General features: G+C 41.2%; 3 protein-coding genes across 5 annotated transcripts; 1 reads left to right on the top strand and 2 right to left on the bottom strand.

Moving 5' to 3' along the window:
• Positions 1-174: 174 nt before the first annotated feature.
• On the bottom strand, positions 175-7604 carry LOC115597029 (delta-1-pyrroline-5-carboxylate synthase). 3 transcript variants are annotated; one of them, XM_030442594.1, is made up of 17 exons: positions 7456-7604; positions 6799-6917; positions 6532-6680; positions 6214-6363; positions 5984-6088; positions 5737-5895; positions 5258-5348; positions 3989-4113; positions 3743-3887; positions 3581-3654; positions 3037-3136; positions 2511-2731; positions 2238-2375; positions 1956-2151; positions 1614-1735; positions 1100-1382; positions 175-970 (listed from the first exon to the last, which is right to left on the bottom strand). In XM_030442594.1, exons 2-17 carry the CDS (start codon positions 6893-6895, stop codon positions 789-791), a joined length of 2337 nt encoding a protein of 778 aa, XP_030298454.1. In that variant the 5' UTR covers positions 6896-6917; positions 7456-7604; the 3' UTR covers positions 175-788. The 3 variants fall into 3 exon arrangements, with proteins under 3 accessions (XP_030298454.1, XP_030298455.1, XP_030298456.1); XM_030442595.1 differs by having other exon boundaries at positions 5743-5895; XM_030442596.1 differs by having other exon boundaries at positions 6799-6884.
• A 706-nt stretch (positions 7605-8310) lies between these two features.
• LOC115596798 (E3 ubiquitin-protein ligase TRIM41) lies at positions 8311-10977 on the top strand. Its single transcript, XM_030442212.1, has 6 exons — positions 8311-8907; positions 9394-9489; positions 9577-9810; positions 9897-9919; positions 10012-10145; positions 10233-10977. The coding sequence occupies exons 1-6, from the start codon at positions 8311-8313 to the stop codon at positions 10829-10831; spliced, it is 1683 nt and encodes a 560-aa protein (XP_030298072.1). The 3' UTR covers positions 10832-10977.
• A 1225-nt stretch (positions 10978-12202) lies between these two features.
• LOC115596837 (hyaluronan-binding protein 2) lies at positions 12203-17375 on the bottom strand. The gene is made up of 13 exons (XM_030442261.1): positions 17242-17375; positions 16907-17012; positions 16639-16728; positions 15650-15763; positions 15423-15539; positions 15215-15325; positions 14953-15124; positions 14774-14871; positions 14267-14693; positions 14024-14166; positions 13643-13777; positions 12700-12845; positions 12203-12572 (listed from the first exon to the last, which is right to left on the bottom strand). The coding sequence occupies exons 1-13, from the start codon at positions 17299-17301 to the stop codon at positions 12405-12407; spliced, it is 1887 nt and encodes a 628-aa protein (XP_030298121.1). The 5' UTR covers positions 17302-17375; the 3' UTR covers positions 12203-12404.
• Between the last annotated feature and the right edge of the window lie 117 nt (positions 17376-17492).

Here is a 17492-nt window from a genome sequence, read left to right as displayed (position 1 = left end):
CTGAATAAACCACTGTATTGTTTACTTTTCTTCAATCATTGAGCAATTTTATGTTCCCCTTGCAGATAAGTGTCATATCTAAAATTACCCTTCATGCTCAATGAATCTATAGACAAGGGACATTATGATGAAGATTTGTAAGGATGAAGTTTGTGAACAATAAAACACAAAATAGTGAGTAAAGAACTGTACAGCATATTTATTAAAGCACCTGTGCGAAGAGGAAGGACAGCAAAATACATTTGAGCTAAGATCTTGCACAAACAACACTTACAGTAAATTACAAAAAGACAGCATGAGAGTTTGGATGTAGAAAAATAAGTTAGAAAATCACAGCTGGGTCAACTGATTTCTTTTTGTCTGTCGCCATAAAAATGACCTTACAGAGAAGAGGAGAGGATCTTTGTTGTAGAATACTTTGTTTGTGCCTCCCACACTGTCACATATGCATTGCTGAAATGGTTTATTTTTCCTTTCACCACAATACATTTCCCTCACCCTGCTATCAGTCATGTGACAGCAATTCATTTCTCAGGAGAATATCATTTATCTAAAAAACTGATTCAAACATTTAATGCACAGGTTCACAAAATCTTGAGGACCTTGGTTGCCTGTAAAGGAGCCACTGTTCTGCAGGCAGGTTTCCATCACCAACATAGTGGATTTACACAGGTGGTGATAAAGCAGCAGCTAAAAAGTTGGAGCCTGACTGGCTGACACAAACCTTTAAATAAACTCTGTGGACATCAGTTATCTTGACTCCTGTTGATGGATCTTTGGTTGGACACCTAACTAAAGCTGCCCTGGGGGATAGGGATGTTTTCATGAAGGTATTTCATACTGCCTTGCTCTGAAAAGTCAGCCACAGTATGCCCTTCCCCACGCAGGACCCATTTGGTGGTCAGAAGTCCCTCCAGACCCACTGGACCTCTGGCATGTATCCGTGCGGTACTGATACCAACCTCAGCTCCTGGAGAAAAAGTTTTTCAAAAAAATCATAAAATTCAAGACAGTGACTGGTTAGATTAATTTACAAAAGGACATATAGTGTATTTTCACAAACAGCATTAAATAAAACAACGTCTGATACTTTACATACCTAAACCAAAGCGGTAGCCATCAGCAAAGCGAGAGCTGGAGTTCCAGAATACACAAGCGCTGTCCACCTGCTGCAGGAACTGTTCAGCTGTCTCTTCATTTTCAGTAATAATAACATCAGTGTGGGAGCTGCCATATTTGTGGATGTGGTCCACAGCTTCCTGCATGCTGTCTACCACCTCAATGCAGCACTCCAGGTCCCCATACTCTGTCCTCAGAGACTTCACCTCGGATGGGCTGAAAGTCAAATACGATGCAAATCGGGGGCCTGCATGGATCTTCACCTGAGAAAAAAAAGGCACAATGATTTCAAACAACATAATGAAACAAAAAAAAAAATACATTCACGAAATATTTGTTCTTTCTTGACTTGAATAAAGTCTCTAAACTTTCAATAAAGTTGGTTTCTGGGGTTCCTACCTTTATCAAATGTAAAAAACAATCATTCATATACTGTGATACTGCGTGTAAATGCTTGTGCCCAAGGTTATGGCATGTCGGTGAATGCTTCTTACATGTTCTGTTCTCAGCATATCAATAAGCTGGTCAAATATAGGGGTTCGCAGCAAATCTCTGTGAATGAGGAGGGTCTCCATGGCATTGCAGGCTGCAGGGTAGTCACATTTGGAGTCTCTGACTAAAATGAAACATAAGTTAGTCCATTCAGCAGTTCTGGGTTACTCAAACAAGTTCATAATTACAACTCTTAGACAACATATAAAATAATAATAACTGCACTTCAATTAAATCTGAAAACAACATATTTTTTTTTACACATTTACAAACTGTAAAACACTGACTAAATTACAGCAGAAATGGAAACAACATCAACAGTGCTACACATAGGAACCACTTACCAACACTAATGGCTTTATCTATGCTGGCATCGCTGTCTATGTAGACGTGGCAGACACCCTCGCTGTGACCCAGAACAGGAATACCCTTTGCTGCCCTCTGGATGTCCCGGACGAGCTGGGACGATCCCCTTGGAATGATCAGGTCAATCATCTTGTCTAGTCTGCACAGATCCTCAACTTCTTCACGTGTGCTCACCTGAAAAAAAGATAATGGCAAATTAAGCATGTCATTATGTGAAAACCCACACTGTGGTTGGATAACGTAATGCTTTCAGTTCTTACCAGCTGAATGGCATCAGATACTCCATGAAGGGAGAGTGCTTCCTGAGTGAGTTGATGTAGGATTTTATTGGTGTTGGAAGCTTCTTTACCGCCCTTCAGTAGCAAAGCATTTCCACTGGCAATAGCCAGAGCCGACACCTGGAACACAATATTAATACATGAAAGTGTGACTTGAGCATTCAGTGATAAAGATGCAGGAGGTAAAAAAATAAAACTCCAAGACTAGCAGTTGATAGTGGTCAGGTCCATAGCTGAGGGCTGAGGTTGACTGACCTGTGGGAGACAATCTGGACGTGACTCAAAGATGACCAGCAGGACACCGATGGGGACAGTGATCTGTTCCAGCTCCAGGTTGTTGGCCACCCTGGTCCTCCTCAGCACACGACCCACGCTATCCCTGGAAGACACAGCTAGCTGACGGAGGCCAATGGCAAGACTGTTCAGCTTAGCAGTTGACAGACTCAGGCGGTTGATGAGAGGTTGGGACAAACGACCTATGAAAAATATTAATGAATCAATAACAACACTGACAGTTCAGTCCTCTATAGATCCATGTGGAGATTATCTTCCACTTTCATGTATGTTGCCCTGCGACACAGGGCACAAACTGATTCCTGCCTAAGCCTCTTACTGACAACATGCTGTATAAGATTACAAGAAGATGGTCTTAACTCTCATATGCCCTCAGAAAGGTGCTATAGATGACTAATAACCACTGGCACTGAATGGCATTTGAGTCTGTCGATTGCATGCAGCTGTGGATTAAGGTGATCAGTGCGTCCTATCTGTGCCTCTGTACCTGATGCTGTTGCTAACTCCATGTCTCTCCTGTTGGCACTGAGAATCTCATCTTTTTTCTCTGTAAGCAGCTCAGCAAGACAGCAGATGATCTCCTCTCTCTGGAAAAACAAACACATGCAATATGATCAACAAACACCAGAATCAAGAGTAATTACATTTGATACTAGTGCAATGTAAAAATTAATGAGTTTGGAGACTGTTGGCATCATGTTGTGAAAATGATATCCATTTTTCTTTTAGATTAGGCTGCTTCAAGTTTTTAATTTTCTACATTTGTAACATATTCTACACAACAGATGCTTTCTCCTACTGTAATCTTGTCATTTAAATTATTTAAAGAATCATAAAGGATTAACCTTAACCTTCTGTTGCTGGTTGGATTAACTCGGTGCTAAATAAACTGATATAACTATCACTCCAATCTGTCAGTTAGGAGAAATATCAAGCCATATAAATACTTTTTATTCCATGAGATATGCATATAGATCATTTTAAGGCCTCCCTTCAGTTAGTCAGACCACACTGGGGAGCCAGAAACTCACTTGTTCAGGGTCCAGAGAGGCCAGAGTCCTGCCTGCATGCCGAGCCATCTCAGTCTGCTGCTCCACAGTCGGACCTGGTGTTGTCAATAATTACACATCAAACATAAAATCCCAAACACAACACCTGGGTAAACTATTGTCCCAGATGCTTGCACCCTGTACCTGCAGGTTTCACTTCAGAGAAGAAGGTGCCAACTTTCTTCCCCTCCACAATGTCTGTGATTACGTGGCCTGTGACTTTAGGATTTGTGCCATTAGCAATGACAACAGACGTCCCACCCTGGAGTGCCCAAAGGGCTGCTTTCACCTGATGCAGACGACATGACAGAGTATGATGCAACTTTTTAATAACTGTACAAACTCAGTGCTGTTTACACTCTGAGATAAAATATCATCCTTCATGCTGACCTTGGCTTCCATGCCACCGAGGCCAACTCTGGACTTGGTGCCGTACGTGATTGACTGCTGGTCCCCAGGATAGAATATATCGATGAGCTTGGCATCATCTGTTCCTGGGGGACTGTCGTATAACCCTGTGAGATAGATTTTTTCATTCCTTTTTAATCCTTCACAGATCCAAATCAGTCACATAAATAATAATATCTCTTTTGATCAAGAATAAACAGACCAACAGGCCAGACAGATTACAGAAAGTTTTTACATCAGCCCGAATCCAACAGTGTAAAACAGAAATAAAAACAGAAAGCATTTATTTGCAACTCCTTTTTTGACCTATATTCAACTAAATAGAGTTCAAAAACAAAACATTTAATGTTAAAACTGATAAATTTCATTATTGTTTTGCAAATACACACTCATTATAGATTTGATCCATGCAACGCACAATTAGAATGCAGTGACAGGATATTATGCTGAGAGATGATTCAGTAACGATCATTTTGTTTCCTGCTTAACTATTTAAAGTACTCCAGTGATTAAGCATTACACTTCCATGGAGTTGGGAGACAGATATAAGGAAGAATTGTCAAAATCTGAGTAGATTATGTTATGACACACTGACTTTTAGTCTCTAGTGTGGAAAAAGCTATAAAAAACACCAGATGCCATATTTCACTACCTTGCAAACGCCAAATCCTTTGAATCCCCACACTTCCAGTTTTGGAACACAAGCTCTCTGTCAACAATTTTAACTTCTAAGGGCAAGCCAATAAAACTTTAATAGTATCATCATTATTTTTTTACAGTGGCAAGGTCCCACAGAAGACATTTTAGAATGATATCACAGGCTTGGGTGCTTCTCAGAAAGAATAGGGCTGCACAATTAATAAAAATATTATCGAGATCGCAATATCCAAATGAAGAGTGGGCTGAAATTCATGTAAGAGTGGCCCTATCAGTTATTTACAGTTTGCTTTATTACCAAACAATTCTTCGTTAGTTTCTTTGTATCTATTAACATGTAGATTTAGATTTTTTTTTATCCTCTTCATATCTTAGCTTTTTTATGGTTGACGAGCAAATCAAGCAATTTCAATATATATCTTTGCATTATAATGGTATCTGATTAATTATGACATGTAAATGAATGATAGATTGACAATCAGAAAATAATGCTTAATTGCAGCCTTTTTGCAACAATACATTAAGATAATTAATATTAATGTGAGAATACAGAGTAAATCATGATAAATGATGAATTAGTGGTTACTTCTATACCTTCAACATCGGACAGGGCAATAAGGAGGTCTGCCTTCATTTCAACAGCCAGCCGTGCAGCCAAGCTGTCATTGTCTTTGATGCTGATTACCTGAAATACAAACAGAAATTTCATTAAGCCAGATGGAAATATCTTACATTATACTGTGAATAACAGCAACATCAGCCGCTACCATGCAACAACAAAGCCTCACAGTGCCACTCAGCTGCAGAACAAACAACATATGTTCACCACTTTCCAAAAGGAGATAACTCAAGCAGGTCTATGCACATAAATGTGACAGAAAATAAGACCACGATACTTTAACTTAGTAGATAACATTTAAAGAAGGCTTTAAAATTAAAACTATATGCCCAAAAGTTAGTGAGGATGGAAATGTGTGTAAGTAGAAAAGAAACATACGTCTTTACAAGCAATCCACCAACACAATTCGGGCCAACATTAAGCATTCCCAGCATGCCCTTCACACAGTACCCACATTTACCCCCTGCAGGTCACTGCTGGGAACAGGGGGCGGAACAACAGCGTCGTTGGTGTTGATGATAGGAACTATGTTCATCCGCAGCAGCTCATGGAGCGTGCTGTTCAGGTTGCGACGCTTCTGCTCATCATGAAAATCCAGGTTGGTGACCAGAATCTGCAGAAGTGGAAAATGAAGGAAGAGACTGAAGTGACGTTTGTGCTGACAGTGTTTTGTTCTGAATGAAAAAAAGTCGAGCTCATACTTGTGCAGTGCAGGTGCTGTACTGTGTGAACATAGCTTCGTATAATGCCATCAGACCGCTCTGTCCAGCAGCTGCACACGCCCTGGCCTCCAAAACTGGAACTGACTGCAAAAAAGAGAGGTTTCATGAAAGTTAACAAGAACATGAACACCATTCAACAAATATTTATCCAACCTAAGCATTTCTCAAAGAGTGAACAAAAGTTCCCAGTAATCAAGATTATTATTCACCATTTCTTTGAGTTGGTTCTGTCCAGAATGCAGGGCTTGTCTGACGCTCTGAGACAGCAGGATCTCGTGTCTCAGTCTCTGCTTCCCAAACGCCACAGCACCACTGGTGACAATCATCATCTCCCTGCCTTGATTCTGCAGCATGGCCACCTGAAAGGACACACAAAGCCTTAAACATTCAAGTTCCAAGACAGGACCACTCCTCAGGCCCATTTGTTGTTAAAATCTTCCTTGAGCCCACATTATATCATGCTTAAGACAACCAACATAGACAGAGTTCTTCATTTGTCTGCATTAATAACATTTATATGGTGTTACCTGTTCCACTATTGAGGCCAGACGTCCCAGTGCCAGACCACACTCATCTCGTGTCACCACAGCACTCCCTAGCTTCACTACAATGCGTTTGGCCTGCTTTAACTGACTCCGGTGGGCGAAAGACTTTCCATGGGGGCGTGGGAGCGAGACTGCAGATGATAACATAACAAAGGTACATTAGATTACACACCTGCATGCACCAAATAGTATTACAGCATTCAGATGTGAGACATGATGACAATACAAAGAAGCTGGCTGGTTACTTACACTTTGCCTGGGAAAACGCTCTGATCGGTACAGGACAGACATTTGAACGCCAGATTCTGGATGGCAGGCGAGAGCACAAGGCCAGCCTGGCAAACATGGCACCAAAACTGTGTTGAAAGCTGTGATCAACACACTTATCAGTGTCAGGTTACTATGACAGTGCAACAACCTCATCTGAGATAAGCAGCTTTTGGATATGACATGCTGCAAGGTAGGTTACCTACAGCAAGGTTTAAAATACATAGAAAATCAAGCACAAAACCAATATGAATCACTTCTTTAGGTCACAGTGGAGAGTTCTGCATCATGTGCCATGAAGTTATCAGAATTGTTGTGTTGATAGCTTTTACTTGAACTTGACACACTGACAGAGTAAAGATGATATTGTTTGGATTAGTTAACATAAGCTTAGAAGCAACTTCTAGAGAAAATAACCCAGGGTTTAGGTGCTGTTCACATAAATAAACTCTTATGTTAAGCCACTGAGGTTTAAAGTTAAATAACAATGCTAACAAATCGCAGCAATGTGTCAGAACGCGTACCTGCAGCTAGCTGACGTTAGCTAGCATTAGCAACTGCGAGCAAGCTCACTGCAGAGTTTAGCGGCTATTTCTGACGGAATGGAGAGATGAAACTTTGTACTAAATGACTCATTACCTGACAATGTGAGAGTCTCGAAACGCAAGACCAACTCCACTTATGAGAGTAGTGCAGGAGACACGTAGTCAGCCGGTCCGAGGTTGCCTTGCTGCCACATCCACAGCCCACGTTGGATGGGAAGTGCCGTAGCTGAGCTATGCAAGAATGACGTGTACGTAGAATATCTGGTTATGGTCACGTAGTGAGTCACGAGCGAGTCGGTCTTTACGTACGCAGATAGAGTAGTTCTGTTGGGTGGACACCTCAGAGGTTATGGGAAGTACAAACACAAGGATGTAAGAGAGACACATCACACTGGCTCTTCATGTTTGAAATGAAGTTTTAGGTTTTATTTTTAGGTTTTACATAAGAAGACAAACTAATTTCAGCTATAAGACCTTTATACAATAACCTACCGGAGTAGAGTTATATTGTATTAATTAAAATAAATTTTTATTGAAATTCAATGTCACATATTTCTTTAATTATTTTTGTTATTATTGATATAATGTATTTATTGAATTATTTCATTAATGTGTAACTTCATCATTGAGTATTGCATAGGAGCATTTTGCTCCATAATTCAAGGTTTACTTAAGTGGAAAACAACAGAGTTTTTTTTATTATTCAATATTCAAAGGTCCTTAATTGGTAATTCAATTCACTGAATCCGGTGTGTTGGAAACTTGCCATCCCATTGTGTGTGGTCTCCTGAGAGTCAATGGCTTGAAACAGCTACTGGAGGATGTCAACTCATCTTTAGTAATCTGACACTGATGCGTGCCAAGAGAGGCCTGTGAAACATTCATGAGCGGGAAGGCCAGGCAGGAGTGCAGGGCACTCTGAGCTGCCATAACAGGTGCAAGCAGAGCTATGGGGACTGTTGAGGAGACTTTAAAGTGTCCCGTCTGCCAGGACTTCTTCACGGATCCTGTGACGCTGCCGTGTGGACATGACTTCTGTCTCACCTGCATCCAGGCTGTGTGGGAAACTGATGGTTCTAATCAGGCTCCTCTCTTCTGTCCAGAGTGTCAGATTTTCCTCCCATCTGACCTTACTCTGGAGGTGAACACAATCCTTTGGACCAAAGTAAAGGACTTCACCACTAACATGCCATCAACAAAAGAGATTTCGACGGCGACACCAGACAGGGCATCGAAATCCTCTTCAACCATCCACTGTGATCACTGCATAGAGACACCATCAGTGGCCGTAAAAACCTGTCTGACTTGTGATGCCTCACTGTGCCAGGCTCATGCCCTGCTGCATCAGCAGAGGTCTGCTTTGAGGGAGCACACAGTTGTGGAGGTGACAGGAGACCCGCTGTCTCTGAAGTGCAGGGAGCACCGTGATGAGCTCAAGCTCTTCTGTATGGAGGAAAGGGTCCCTGTGTGCTTCTTATGCGTCCTGGTTGGCACGCACAAGAACCATAAAGCGTCTCAGCTCCATGAAGCCTGCGCAGACTTCAAGGTGAATATTAGTATTGATTGATCAGTGGTTAATGATGCAATATGCAACAATTTTATTTGAAAACATTCAAACAATAAAAAAAATTATCAACACAATATGAGGAAATAACAGTTTTGACGTTATGATGTCAGTGTATTTTATGACTGAGAGATATACAGAAGTTAGCATGTAAACCGGCTAACACTAGCCTGTTCAGGTCCAAAACTCCTGTGCTAGAAGTGTAAACAGCCTTACCCCCCTGGTCCCAAGTTCGTACCATTAGCTGCACGGCTAACTGAGCTACCTAGCTCACAGCAGCTACAGTTAGCAATGGTTAGTCTGTTGATTTGCTGCCCTCTTTTTCTTTTAAGAATGAATTCAACAGGTGGCCAATCTTTACCACATTGCACCTTTAAGGTGTTTTATTTTCTTGTAAATGTCATGATGATTTCTTCACATCTCTGTCAGGGTATAAACTTTCTACACCTGTTGTATTTCTGCCATCAGAGCATGTTAGAGACCCATTTGAACCAACTGCTGAAGAGGAGAGGTGAAGCAGAACATGTCATCAAGGACTTGGAGTCACTGTATACACAAACAGTGGTAATGTCATGTCAAATACACCTTCTATTTTTATAATCACTGAATCCTCATTTGCTGTATGTATTGACATAATGTTCTCGTTCCTAGAAGTCTGCTGCAGATTTCAGAGAGAGAGTCTCAGACAAGTACAGCAGGATCCGTGTCGTGCTGGACGGCGATGAGCGTCTGATGATGCAGATAATCGACGCAGAAGAGGCATACGTGACAGAGTGGCTGGAGGCCGAGAGGGGCGTCATGGAGGCTCAGATCAAAGAGATCGACACCCTCAGAGCCGCCAGCAAATCCCTCCTCCAAGAGACAAATGATCTGAGATTCCTACAGGTAAGGTTTTGGTGCCCGGTATTATGACAGTGTGTTATCTTGCTCACCCAAGTGCAGCTAAAATATGACCTGTTTATTTTCAACAGCAAATCACAGCAGAGAATCTTTGGTTAGTATTCCATCACTCCAATTTTTTTTCTATAACTTTTTTCTTTTGGTATCATTTTCCCCTTGTAATGATTCTGAATTTTTTAATCATAGTGACCCTTTGGATTTAGCACCGGTCCAGGAAGTAGACAGAGATCTATGTGAACCGGAGAAGCTGAGAACAGTAGAGAGAATGGTGGATGACCTGTCGGTGGCTTTGTCCCAACACTTTCCACGAATGTGGTCCTGTTAGTAAAGAATCCAACATTTTGCAATCGAAAATCAGCCCCCACTATCACTGTGAGTGTGTACTGAATATAGATTTTTATTTGCAGATCTCAGTTCCCCTGCTCTGGACTCCAACACAGCCCATCCAAAACTGGAAATATCCCAGGACAGGAAACAAGTGCACTGGAGACAACAGCCTGTCGTTGAAACCACGAACCCACAGCCATATGACTCCCAGTACAGTGTACTGGCTCAGGAGAGTTTTACAACTGGCCAGCACTACTGGGAGGTCATTGTCCAGGAGAAACCTTACTGGCTGATAGGTGTGACCACTGGGCCAGCAGATAAAAAAGATGGTCGAAGTCAGAGCTCCTCCAGCCTGGGTGTGAACAACACATCCTGGTGCATCTATCATGGAGATGGAAAGTACATGGCATGTCATGACACACAGGAGAAGCAGCTGTCGGTGGGGAAGAGAGTCAGAAAGCTGGGCATACTGGCCAATCTCCAGAAGGGGGAGCTGTCATTCTATGATGCTGATTCTGTGACCCTGCTTCACTCCTTCTGTGTGCAGTGCACAGAGCCTCTCTATCCCATGTTTAACCCATGCATTGATGTGAATGGACTGAACAGGCAGCCTCTTACCTTGTTTTGGATTAACGACCCCTGGGACTGGCAGGTAAACACAAATGTGGGTAAAGAGTGAAAATTCAATGACATTTTTCCATATTTACTCCAGTGTTGCATCCTGTAACAGATGTGTGGCCGTCAGAGTACCATAAGGTTCACGAGTTTTCCTGCCTGCATCTGTCGCAGGTTAAACTAAAAAAAAAGATTATGAACTATGAAACTATGACGGATCAAGGAACTGAACTACCTCTGTATCTATTCCCAGGGCCAAGGTTTGCTAATGAGCAGACTTTTCTCTTTACCAGCAAGAGTGGGAGGGAGAGCAAGTTTTAAATAGTGCATTGTAGTGTTCTGATACTATATTATTTTGATTGTATGATGCTGATGTTTTACAGAAAGCTGTTAAGGAAGAAATATGGCTGAGTAGAGATGTTTTAACTTTTTTAGTCGATAGCCGATGGTCGTATATTGACTTCTATATTGCCTGTCCATTGTGTGCAGTTGTGATGTACATTAAATATTTCATCAGGCCGTATCAGGTGCATCCTCATACAGCACTTTGGTTCTGTGGTAAAGTATCTATTGGGCCAGCAGCTTAACAGCTCTCATGTTTGACTTGATGTAGAAATGACCTGTGTGTAAACTACTAGCCTGCCCTTTGTACAACTGCCCCCCCTGGAAACAAAATACACGTTGAGGGCAACTAGCACAAACAGACTTTAGATGATTATTCATGCAGTATAGTTTTCCTCATACTCTCCAAATAGAGTACAGTCTGCTGCTCCTTTCCTGGAGGATTGGAATCGTTCCAGGCACAAATCATCTCTCACTGAGCACACTTTCTAAGACTTCAGAGCCACAACACATCCTGCAACTCATCAAAAGAACCACATGAGACATAATCAGCTTTTACAAAGTGTTGACAGACTGAGAAAATGTTACCCTGTTTGATTTTGAGCATTTAGCTTGTGTGCTGGTTTATTAAAAGGCATATTCATACCTAGTACCTATGTAAATAAAATCTACCTTATAGGCCCATTTGTGGTTTTCTGGCACATTCTAGCACTGTGACTCCCCTTATCCTGATCAGGGACGTAGGGTCGAGACTTCTACTATTCAGGCTTTGGCACCACTGATACATTTAGCCCCTTCATCTCGAAGGAATGAGGATAAATATGCTTACTGTATTCATCTCCCATCTAGCTACAATTAAGATGATATTCTTACTGGTTGACCACTGAGAAAAACTTTGCTTAATTAATAAATAGATACAAAATAAATAAATTTAAAAAAACCCAGTTCCGTTTTAAATGTTTTGGGTATTATGCTTTTCCATACATGCATCATTTTTAATATATGGTTTTGGACTGCCATTGGCTTGACTAAGAGTATCACTTTAGGGAAAGGCTTAGAAAACATGGCATTGTGATGTAAAGACAAGACAACATTTTTTATAAAATGCTTTGTTTTTTTAGGTTTAATAAGTAGCATCTCAACATAAAGATGGTGTTATAGACCTGTTAAGCAAAAAAATAACAGGTACAAGTGCACAAAAACCCAAAGCTTAATCGGGAAGAGTAATACCTGCTCTGTACATAAACACGTCCTTGGCTAAACTTACTGGCATGTTGCTGAGTAATCAAGGTTGCTTATGGAGATGCTGCCTGAGTCTTTGACTTGATCCAGTCCAGGAAGTTAGTGACCCGTGTGTAGACCCCAGGCTTGTTCTTCATTCCACATTGGTCTCCCCAACTCACAATACCATAAACAACGCTGGTATTATTTTGCCTACAAGTCAGTGGTCCTCCAGAGTCACCCTGAAACAAGAAGCAAACCGCTGACCACAAAGCGAATGCACTGGTGCACACAAACATTTTAAGACCTCAGAAATGCACATATTTTGAATTAGAGCATATACTTAACAAGCAAGTCTCCTCTACTGACCTGGCAGGAATCCACCCCTCCCTGCAGGTGGCCAGCACAGAACATAGAATTATCCAGGACACTGCCATAAACAATAGGCTCCATGCACTTTTCCTGGTTGATCAGCAGTACATTGGCCGACAGCAAATGGTTAGAACCATATTCAACTGCAGAGACAAGGAGGACAAAAATGTTAATTTGTTTTTTAAGGTTTACAGGGTCCTTTAAACCGGGGATCTGTATATGGGTACAGCTGCAAGAAGACAGGCTTACCTAAAAAGACTGCAGAAACTAATTTAAAAAAATAGAAATTATGGTGTGGTTAAAAGAACATATCTGCATATTAGCTCACCTGAACACTATATGTTGCAATTATGCCAATGGGAGTTAAATGGGAAGGCTACATAAAAGTAGGATAGCCTAAACTGTTATAGAAGCTAGTTGGCTAAAAGTAATTGATTAAAAGTTAGAATAGTAAGCGAAAAGAAATGGATAAATGGTTGGAATAGTTAGTTAAAATTAATGTAAGAAAGGTAAAAAATTTTAGCCTAAAGTAGCTAGTGGAGATGTGATTAAAATAGCTAAAAATAAAAGATTAATGGTTAAAATAGTTAGCTAAACGTAATGGATACATTGCTAAAATCGTGAACAGTAATGAATAAAAGGTAGAAAAAAGTTCACTAAAAGTAGTCAACAGCTGAAACATTCAGCGTTTGTGATAGGACTGCTGACCACACACCTAAGTTTTGTTCAAATGTAATATGGAATGTGATAGGTGAGAATCAATTAAGGGGGTACATGATCATTATCAGACAGGGCAGTGTGCCTTGGACCAGAAGGTTTGGAACCACTGCTTTAAACTAACAAACATTCAAACCCCACTTGCCTCTAAAACAAACCCAACGATCTGTTTGTAAAAATGACAGCTTTTAAATCGAGGCTGAATATGCGAAAGTGGCCTTACATTCTTCAGTGGCACCCCATCCAGAAATTTTACACTCCATCCCATCAGGCAGCTGAGCATCGGGCAGACAGGCTGTCTTCACAAACTGGGTCTCATTGGCACAAACTCCGTTGATACCATTCAGCCTCAACAAGCCTTGGTGCAGTTTGGATATAAAGTCACAATAAAACCAAGAATTAAATGATAAGCATCATCTTGTATTTTAAACATCAGAATCTCATTACTTTGTACGCTAGGCACTTCATCAGTTATATCCTTACCTACCTTGGTTACTTAAAAATGCTCAAGATACATTCATTATTTGATTGAGATATTAAATTCAAGTATTTTTGGTACTATCAGTGCTAGTGTTATATAAAATGAGAGCGAGACTTGGATCACCTATGTCGTTGTAAACTGCTGAAGGAGTCTCCCTGTAGTTCTCATGCCTAATAGCCTCTTCAACTCTTAGGGTTTGCTCTGTGGGTTCGTCTATATTTAGAGACAGACCTCCCATGACCACCTCCATTTCAGTGTTTGGTTCACTATTAAAACACAAGCAAAAGATTAAGTCCACATGTGAAAAGCTATTCCTTAAACAGCCAATGTTTGGTGTTTTGCCGGATTCATTATGGTTGTGCTTACATGCAGTGTGCAGCTGTCAGTACCCAGCAGCTCTCGATGAGAACACCTCCACACGTGTGTCTGAACGGCAGGTTTGACTTCTGTGGTCTCACTTGAATAGACACCTGCCAAGGTATAGCTCCGGGAGAGACCTTTAGACCACTGATGATTCGGGTTATGGCCTTTTTTGGCTGAGGCTTGCCGCAAGTGGAAAACTGTTGCAGTGGAGGGGTGGCACTCGGAATGACAGAAGCACCAGGGGTGGTAGAAGAAGGTTGTGGAGCCTGGGTGGGCTGCTCAGCTGTTGGGGGTTTGGTAGTCGCTGGCTTGGGGACTGTTGTGGGTTGAGGTGTTGAAGGCTGAGGGGCTGTAGGTTGAGGTTCTGTTGGTTGGGGCTTTGGAGCAGTAGGATCAGGGCCTGGAGGGACAACACCAGTTGGCGCCACACCTGAAAAGTACATGCATGAAGACAACAACTATTTGGATCGCATTCACAATCAGAAAGTTGTTTGAAGCTTTCAAACTGACCTGTTGGTACAGGACACTCTGTCACATCACAGTAGTCCCACAACAACCTGCGGCCTCTTCTGAAGAAGCACCATGGCATCAGCTCTCCATCTGGGTTTCTGTGTCATACAAACTGCGAGTGAGCATCCACGTGAGGTTGCCCTCTGCCATTTGAATGCACACATGTATTTTCTCCTGACCTGCAGAAGTTGTGAGGGCCAAGTCCATCTTTGTCCTCAAAGGAATCAAAGGGATCGGCTCCTTTCTCTAGGATGAACTGAGAGTTCCAGTAGAGGCATTCATCACCATCATCTGTCTCACTCACATTGCCACGGTATGATTCTCCATCATCCACATAGCAGTCATCGGGGCCTGAGAAATATACCACACTGAGTCAATATTTGAGCTGTGATGATGATGAGCAGGGAAAAGGAAATCAATAATGCAGGGGGAGGTATTTACCAACATGGCAGAAACGTCCTCTGTACCCCGGAGGGCACTGGCAGTCAAAGTCATTTCCGTCCTTGACACATGTTCCACCATTCTTACATGGGCTAGGCTCACACAGTGCAACTTTGGAGAAAAAACGTGAAAGCTTGCGATAAGGGAAGCTGTAAAAACATGTGAACATAGTTTTACTGTCATGTTTGGACAAATAAATACTCCTTACCAGTTCTGCAGCGGGGAGGCTGGAAGGGCTCTTTGCACTTGCACTCATAGAATGGAGGAGTTGAAATCAGAACACATTCACCACGCCCACATATACCTTTCCTACAATGTTTTGGACCTGAGATGATAACATAACAGTTTGAATACATTTTTGCTAATTATATATTTACATATATGACCAGTCTGCAGTCCAACAACAGCATGGGAAAAGGAAATACTTTTTCAAACCTTTCTCGCATCTCCTTCCCTTGAAAGGTCTGGGACAATCACATTTGATTTTGCCTTTTTTGCCTTTTTCCTCACACACACCATTGTTGAGGCAAGGATTTGGGTTGCATTTGTCTGAAAAATAACAAAAGTTAATAGGGGAATGTTTAACCTGTTACAAATCCTGAAAATGTTTATAAAATTAGCTTAAAACTCCTATTTCCATCAAGCCCAAAGTAATTTCAAAACTGTTGTTGAACCACTGGGAGTAAAGGCATGGTTTGGGGCACTTTTGAAAGGTTACAGTCTGAATTTAGGGGTTGGGGGCTCCTGTGATTGACCTATAGGAGTTTGAACACACTGAATTATTTCCCCTTTTTTTCTAGAGTCTTAGCTAGAATACACAATTGCTACATGTGTATGTAGTTTTATATGCAGCGTACATTCCAGGTTTAGGGCTTTAAAAAACAATATAAACTATATATTGCGGGATTTGAAATCTCATTGGCTACATGATGCATCAATCATCCTGAGACTGGTGTAGAAGGGGCTCAGAATAGAGGAGAAAGAGGATTGAGTAAGTGATTGTTCTACATGATCACTCCTTGGCTATTGTAGGCTCTAGGATGGACATAGAAACACAAAACAGCTCAAATTTACAGATAAAAACATGAAAACACAACCACAACTGAAACACCTAGACACTTTATTGGTGAGTTGGCAAAACTTCATACATTACATGCTTGTTTGTTTGTTGATTGCACCTTGCTGACATGGTTTTTAAACTGAAATTTGGTTTAAGCTTTCTAAAAATGGCATGACTAAACACTTGAACTGAGGCATTTGCCTATTTTCTGAGCTGTGTTCGACAAGTTTGGTAAACTAGTGCAGCTCAACAGGTTACGTTTGAGCTTTCCAATGTAAGGTATTCTACTATGTAGCCATCTGAAAACATGTGACATTACGCAACTATCATTAGTTTGACAGAATATGTGTGTTAGGCCTCTTACCGTTTTGAAGATCATAGAACCAGTCTGCACTTTCTTCGTCTTCATCATCATCATCACCACTCAATGAATCTATGATCTCATAGAAAGCATCTAAAACAACATTTTTCCTTTGTTAGATATTAATCATTATTGGCTTCATCGCTTTGTTGCCCTACACATCTTGCACATATTTCAGACTAAGTAGGGAGGTATGCACATTTTACAGTATACTAAATGTGAAACATTGATCAAATATTATGTTATAACATTGATACAAAGATGCACTTACCTTTAATTATGTCCTCATATTTTGCTCTCTTGCCATGTTTATGATGTCCAGGTCTGTCAGGATCGTGATGGTCACGATGACGATGTTTCTTGTATTTAGGTTTCAGCTGAATAATAATTTGACAGCACCATATCAGGCATTATAATCCAAAAATATGGTGCAGTTGGCTAGAATTTTGTCAAAAATTCAGTTCAAAGCCACCATGACATAAAAATGCATTTCATCAACTGTATTTATTATTCCCAGCAAAATGAATTATCAAACATTGCAACATCGTTAATACCAGCAAATACATTTGTTCCACAATTGCTTTATAACACACAGTGAATACATACTTCAGCAGGTATGACAAGCGCTGCTAAGAAGAGGCAAATGAAGAGGAGCTTTAAGTTCATGATGGCAGTGGATCAGAAGACAGCCAGAAGAGTAAAACGCAAATGCGCTGTCTGGCTGGTCACTCACACTTTTCTAATCATTTGTGTAAGTCCACTAACCTTTGATTCACCGGGGGTGGTTGGCATTCAACCCTGGTGCTGCGTCAGGTTTATTGATTTTAACTGTGCTCTTAGATAGTAATTATTTTAGG

This window comes from Sparus aurata, chromosome 15 (assembly GCF_900880675.1).
Source record: "Sparus aurata chromosome 15, fSpaAur1.1, whole genome shotgun sequence".
Lineage (NCBI taxonomy): Eukaryota > Metazoa > Chordata > Actinopteri > Spariformes > Sparidae > Sparus > Sparus aurata.
Note: the sequence above shows the minus strand (reverse complement) of the source record. Positions and strands in the feature narration are given on the sequence as shown.